The sequence below is a fragment of the Mercenaria mercenaria genome, chromosome 1, assembly GCF_021730395.1.
Source record: "Mercenaria mercenaria strain notata chromosome 1, MADL_Memer_1, whole genome shotgun sequence".
Taxonomy (NCBI): Eukaryota; Metazoa; Mollusca; class Bivalvia; order Venerida; family Veneridae; genus Mercenaria; species Mercenaria mercenaria.
In genome coordinates, this window is record NC_069361.1 from 119,716,875 (window position 1) to 119,724,449 (window position 7,575).

Here is a 7,575-nt window from a genome sequence, read left to right on the forward strand (position 1 = left end):
AAAACTGTTTCCATTTTTCAGATATTTACTGATAACATGAGAACTACATTTATTGGTCATAATTATGTTTTGCTGTATCCTTCCTTAGTTATTCTAAAATTTCTTTGAAGTCTCGTTAGCTTGTCGACATGAATAGCTTGTTTTGCTTGAGATATTTTTTCTGTCACGGCATTGAGAACGATTTTGCAGAAGTTATCAGTGTAAATACGTTAAAGGCAGCATTGCAGAAGTAGTCATCACTCTTGTAAAAGAAGTTTTCATAAAAATTTCTTCACTAACATAATATACTTCTACCTATTACCCTGTTGAAATTCTAAAACGGACTTGTCTGTTATTCAAAACTAGACAGAACCATTCATTGTTTATACGAGTCTTCAAGGTAAAGTTACAGACTGAATAGCAAGCAATGGACTGATCTGCACTGGTCGAAACAGTAGCCGCTAGAATGTTAAGATTTTATAATAACCTAAAATTAGCCATTTAATACAATATTTTAGGACCCATTTTGCATTAAAACTTATGAAATTTTCTCTCTTTTTTTTGTTAGGCGCTAGTGAAAATGGTTTTATTTTCATGTCGGGCGTAATCGTCTTGATATGCTCTGATACTCTCAAGCTATGTTATAAATCTGAAGAAAACTATTGCATTTCTAAATTGGTTCAATGTCTTACCGCTTTTTTAGGCACAGAGTTGTTTGCGATAATGCAGAGTCTGAATGTATTAATCTGAACATAGATAATATGAATTTAAATTTTATGTGTCTAGGAAACAAAGAAAGAAGAGCTGGTTGATCAAATGAGAGAGGCCATTTTAAAATTCTTCAATGTTCCTGAAGATGGAGACTTTCCTGGAGCGCTTCTACTGACAAGTTGTTTACTTGCGAAGGCATTCAGAGAAGGAGTTAATGCAGTCGACATTCTCGAAACACTCTACAGTAACCCTTCCTTCCTGTCCCATTACCAAAATCACCAAGATCTTAGTAATGAAGAGAGATTGACTGTGGCCGGAGAAGGGATCGAACAGGCAGACTTAGAGACGCTGAAAGGCAATAACTGGTTGAACGACAAGGTAAGAACTTGTATATATACATGTAGCTCACTATTTGTTCCGAGACAGTAGTTTGATTGTCAAGAAGTGGTCATGAAGCTTTAAGGGTCTTGGATATTAGAAAGTGTACAGGGATGATATGCAAATCTGAGAGTCTAGCCTGCTTGTTTTTGGTCAAGGTCGCTTGTATGGATTAATTGCCAGTGCCAATAATTACATCATATGTGTATGTAAAATGGCACAAATGGCACATGGCTGGGTGAGAAATATAGTATCTTGTCTTAAAATGGTCACGGTTCGTTACCTTGGCAAAAAGAAAGCTATAGATAAATCTTAAAAATTCAGAACCTTTCCACTGATTTAATTCTTCAAAGTCAAAATGTAATGCTTGATGGACATTAATATTATATAGGAGAGTTTTGGATGTTTATGAAATCAACTATGCATGGAGGTACTTAAGCAACTGGATCATGTTGAATCATATTTAGTTCCTCAAAGGTTGTCTGAGACTATACAAGTCAGTCCAGCATTGAATATCTCATTTTTAATCAATGCACAATTTCAAGTTTCATAGGTAGATTTATCAGTTGTGCCTTGCTCCATTTCAGGTGCTGAATGGATACGCAAAGCTTCTGGCCAGGGAGGCTAACGATGCAACCGACAGCTCAGTCAGAATGTTCATAATTCCTTCATACACAGCTTCATTGTGGGATGCAGGAATGTACAAAACCTACTTGTTCAAAAGGGTAAGTATTTCAGCAAGACATTGTATTAATAGATAAGGTGCATAATAACATGGATGTACATGCATCTATAACATATTATCCTTTTATGCTACAGAATTTTACTCTTGTTGATCTCATATCAAAGATCAACCTTTAAATTACCATGAACTCTGTCAAATGTAAATACTGTGCAGGAATGAAAGAATTTTATATGTTTAATGAATAGTGGCTATGTTACCAAGAATAATAACATGTATTAAGCAACCAGTGGCTTTAAATTGCTACTTTTTATGCATGTTGTTGATGGCTGCATATCAGAACTGTACTGGTATTTAGTTTGACATGTGTCAGTACATTTATTTTGTTTCGTCTTTTACAGGTAGATTTTTCACTCTACGATTTGATTGTGGTTCCATGGAACAAGAATGGTAATCACTGGGTAGTGCTTGTGGCTCGTACGAAGGATTTTACTGTGTCAGTGTACGACTCTCTAAATGCAGACAACAGCCTCCTTATTGATAGATTCTGGTGAGTAAGTCAAGACAAAAAATGATTTACATGTATATTTTATACAAGAAAAAGTGTTGGCAGATATTTATTATTACTTTAATAGAAAAAATATTAGTTGATAATATGTTTGTTACATTCAATTAAAGTAGATTTTTTTCATTATGTTAGTTTGAATATAGAACAAGAAAGACAATTTTAAATGACTTGTAGATGTAAAGTAAATAACTGAAACAATATAAGTTTAAGAAACTGCACAGTCTCTGAACTCTTCATGCAAAACAAGTTGTGGTGTGTAGGCTGCCAAATTAGATGTCTTTATTTGTCCACCTTTTTTATCAGTGGAGGGTGTCTTGTCCATGTGTTTGTGCGTCAGTCCCTGCTTCAGAAAAAGGTTCAGGACACACCTAGCTAAAAAGTGATATATATGAATTAATGAAACCTTGCATGAGTGTTTATCATGACATGAAATTGCACACTATTTTTAGTCTGGCCCAGTCTCCTACAGTTATGGCCAAGGTTATACTCCCTTAGGACTGCAAACAGTGAGGGCACACCACTTGTCCTACAGACACATTGTAGTTTGGGTGTCTACCATGACCATTGTAAATGTTAATAGAATCTGTATCCCCATGACTACATAAATATTTTATCTACAATCTGTATTAATTATGAAAGCCTCTCATAATGTTTGTAATATTTTATATAATGATGAAATTCACTGATAGGTGTCTGAATCATATTCATTGATAGGTCTGGAATTTGTTTTGTTTTTACAGCCTGTTCATGAGTGAAAGATCAAAGATTGTAAATGGTGGCTTTGACCAGTGGTTAAGTGTTCAACCTCCCACCAATAAGCAGAGTGATGGATCTAGTTGTGGTGTATTTGTGTTGATGGTAAGTTAAAGCATTTACGTATATTATAGGAAATATATGGGACATCTATTCAAGACACTTAAACCCTTGTCCTAGATGAACAGGAAATGCCGCTTGGTATATATATTTAGCTGTATAACTATGGCTGTTCAGTGAAGTATTAGGTAATGGTTGCTGGAATGCTTTACTATTAACTTGGTTCCTGAACCCCAAAAGTACTTCTATTTTTTTCCTTATTAAGCATACTGAACAGCCGCATGTAAGAATTAATACAGAATGTTAAATTGAAGTTTTACTTGTTAAAGTAGTATTACTTCCTGAGCAAAATAAAGATTAGAAATCAAGACTTAATGTAATATTAAGTGTATCTTGTCTTGGAATGCTCATAGCTAAATTTAAGGGCCATGGTGGTATATGTCAGTGTCCACATCTGGCAGCAGAGATCTTGCAGAGGAAGGCATTTATGTAAGACTCACCATGAATATATATTTAAGATAGAACTTCTATTATTTTCAGACACTCGAGTGCCTAGTGAATGGAAAGCCTTCTTTGATTCTGCGCCAGGTACATGTGCTAATGTTTCGAAGGTATGTGAAGGACAGGCTACTTGCTAAAGGGATACGCAGCACACACTTATGTGATTCACTAACATGCAAGGACCCAAGAGGTGAAGGGTCATGTGTGATGTATGCTCCAGGTGGCTGCGTAAGGCTTGTTCACCCAAGACAGTGGAGGAAAATGAACATTATCGTTGTGAAGTTTGTGATGCGCAATACAGTTAAACTTGTACTTGTCCTTGTCACAGTACTTTCACATTTATGTGTAGACATGTGACAATGACCTTAAATGTAAACATATACTGTTTTATGAAGTTCAGTGTCGTGTACACTAAGAGCCACTTCTATCCAGATGCTTATATATTTTTGTATAATTGAATTATTTGTTATTTTCACATGAATTTCTTTCAAATTTCAAGACTCATAATTTTATTCCTTTGTATCCAAATTCTCACCCATATTTTATAAACTGAAAATATATAGCAAATATTTATTATTTCTGTACTGAGAAAGCATTTACATATATGTCCAAGTGATTGACCAGCATGTAACAACAATTGCATGACTGCATTCATTTTTGTTCATTTGAACCATAACAATTTTAAAAACAACATTATGTTTGTTTGTTAGAATTCCCTTTGTTTTTTGTTTGGCTGATCATCAGAGTTCCTTTTATCCTTTTTAAATAGCTTTTGTGCCAAAACAACATGATCTGTAATTTTAAATCAACATCTTGAATGAACCAATAAAAAAATTAATTAAATTTGAAATGTGCTGGGTTAGAAGCAGCTCTGAGTTTATAGTATAACTGAAAGAAGTAACATTTAAGAAAAAGAAACATTTTAATCTTTAACAGCATAGAAGTGTTTAGTGATATATATACAGTAGATTCTATACATTATTGTACTGGTACTGATGATAAACTCAGAAAGATGATAAAAGACGGCCACTTCAAATTATTCAACTAAAATGGGTTATTTATAAAACCAAACAATGAATTAGGATTGTTAAAATGGAGGCCTGACATATATCATTTTCATTACTTGATCCAGAATGACTGTTTGCAGCTTATATATAAATTAAAAAGTTTCAGTATGATATTATTGTGAATATTGTACATGCCAAAGTGGTCAAAATTGTCATCCGTCAATGATTTAGGGCTGGGGCAATTTTAACATTTTTCAGACTGTACCAGTGTATACATGTTGTTCATATTTAAAATATATATATATATGTGTGTGTGTGTGTGTGTGTGTGTGTGTGCCTTTTATAAGTATTCTTGTATTTTAAAGAGTGAATAGAGTGAATATGTACCAATGTATTTTTTTGAAAAATATGATTAAATATGATTCGCTTTCTTACATACTTCATGTCTTGAGTAATTTATTTCAATGTTTGCCTAATTAAATTTAAGAACAAAATCATTTAGGTAACAATATATCGTAGTCATTTTCCTAATTTTTGGCTTGTGTTTTTTATCTCCAGACAACAATTACAGATTTTCTGTACTGTTTAAAATTAAAATTTTTAATGCAGCCAGTCTTTTCCCAGATTTTTAAATTTGAAAGACTGAAGGTTCCAAGCCCTTTAAATGCAGAGGAAAGATTTAAAAAAGAGTTACAACATTGTTACATGAAATATCTGAATTTTTAATCAAAGCTTTCGAGGAAATTTTATTGAATGCAACATGATAGAGTGAAATGTTATCAGGTTTTGTAAGTTTTAAGTATTATTTAGATGTAAGTAGTCTGTTTAAAAATTTGACCCGTTCATTTACCATTCTCATCAACTTGATTGTCCTTCTGTAACTGTCATATTACTATTGTTACTATTATTGTCATGATCATGCTATTATTTATATTTATTTATGTTGATGTATTGTGTATGCATAAGAGTTAATAAAATTTTTGTTCTGTTCTATTCTGTTGAATCATGTGTATATGCAACAACTGAAACATTCATTCCTCATACTTGCAGTATGACCTTCATTGGTTTATGAGGTTATTTAAACTTGTCAAGCATAAGCTATATGAAGAGCAATACCGTAGAATATTTTTTATGTATTGTGCAATTAGCCAGGGCCATAGAGTTAAAAGATTATATACCTGATGAGAGTTATGTGCAAGGTATAGTGATCAGTTAGTGTCAATAATGTGATAGTCTGGTCACTGTTCTTTTTATCTACCTAATAATGTTGTGTGTACATGATTTATTATAGTCTTACAATTCTCACTGCTGTAGATTTGTTAAAAATATGGAACAGAAATAAACTATTAAATTTTTGGTTGTGTCATTATTTTCTTTGTATTCAGTTTATTATTATAATGCCCCACCCCCACCTACTCACCACTTGGAGAGGCATATTGTGTTTTGCTGTTCATTCTTACATCCGTTACCTTTCAGTTTCGATTAATAACTAGGAACTGTTTGACCTAGAACCTTCAAACTTCATACTGTGGCAGGGCATATGAGGTCACTCCATCAAAAATCAAGGTCACTAGAGCCTGAACATGAAAAACCATTTACAACCTTGTGCCAGAATGTTAAAACTTCATAGAATGATTGATCATGCAGTGTAGACTCCTATTAGTTTTGGAATCACTCTGTTAGAGGTCAAGGTGGCAGCAGACAGACCATGGAAATCCATTTCCGGTCAATAACTTGAGAACCATTTTACGTAGAACCTTCATACTTCATAGAGTGAAAGGATTTGCAGAGTACATATCGCCTTTAGTTTTGGGCGTCACTCCCATCAAAGGTCAAGGTCACAGGGTTCTGAACATGGAGAACACTTTCCAAACAATAACTTTACACCCACTTGACCCAGAATGTTGAAACTTCGTAGGATGATTGCACATGCAGAGTCACAGGGGCCTGAATATGTAAAACCGTTTCCAGTTAAAAACTTTAGAACCACAAGGCGCATAATGTTGGAAATTAATGGGATGATCCATATTGCAGCCAACAATCGGTGTCACTTTGACTTTCCCTACTGTCCCCTATTGACTTCTTCACTATATGACTGCATTGGAAGAGATATGCGCTTTTCTACAAAAGCATCTTCTAGTTGGTTTCCTATTTTTATAGCCTTATTGCGTTGATGTACATAGAATCGTTTGTTAAATTGGCCTGATCCGTCTTAAACTGAATCTTGCAGGTGTATAATACTTTATGTATCATTGGTGTTGTAAGGAATGAGAAAGTAGCCCTTTCAGGAATGATTGGGATTATGCATACTCTGTATAGGAACATTAATCGAGACATATCTTGACCCTCCTGTTTTTTAGCTCACCTGAGCCAAAGGCTCATGGTGAGCTATTGTGACCGCTCAATGTCCGGCGTGCGTCGTCCGTCCGTCAACATTTCCTAAAAAAATCTTCTTCTTGAAAACCACTGGGCAGAATTACACCAAACTTCACAGGAATGGTCCTTGGTTGGTCCCCTTTCAAAATTGTTCAAAGAATTGAACCGGAATGAAAAACTTCAAATATCTTCATGTCCAAAACCACAGGGTCTAGGGCTTTAATATATGGTGTGTAGCATCATCTAGTGGTCCTCTACCAAAATTATTCAAATTATCCCCCTAGGGTCAAATATGGCCCCGCCCCGAGGGTCACAGGGTTTATATAGACTTGTATAGGAAAATTTTGAAAATCTTCTTGTACAAAACCACATGGCCTAGGGCTTTGATATTTGGTATGTAGCATCATCTAGTGGTCCTCTACCAAGATTGTTCAAATTATCCCCCTAGGGACAAATATGGCCCCGCCCCGGGGGTCACATGGTTTATATAGCGTTATATAGGGAAAACTTCTTGTACAAAACCACATGGCCTAAGGCTTTGATATTTGGTATGTAGCATC

At 34.6% G+C, this 7,575-nt stretch overlaps 1 protein-coding gene across 1 annotated transcript; it reads left to right on the plus strand.

The window, feature by feature from the left end:
- Window positions 1-1,282: 1,282 nt before the first annotated feature.
- On the plus strand, window positions 1,283-3,989 carry LOC123563035 (uncharacterized). The gene is made up of 5 exons (XM_045355599.2): window positions 1,283-1,306; window positions 1,656-1,793; window positions 2,152-2,300; window positions 3,059-3,176; window positions 3,672-3,989. The coding sequence occupies exons 1-5, from the start codon at window positions 1,283-1,285 to the stop codon at window positions 3,987-3,989; spliced, it is 747 nt and encodes a 248-aa protein (XP_045211534.2).
- The last annotated feature ends 3,586 nt before the right edge of the window (window positions 3,990-7,575 follow it).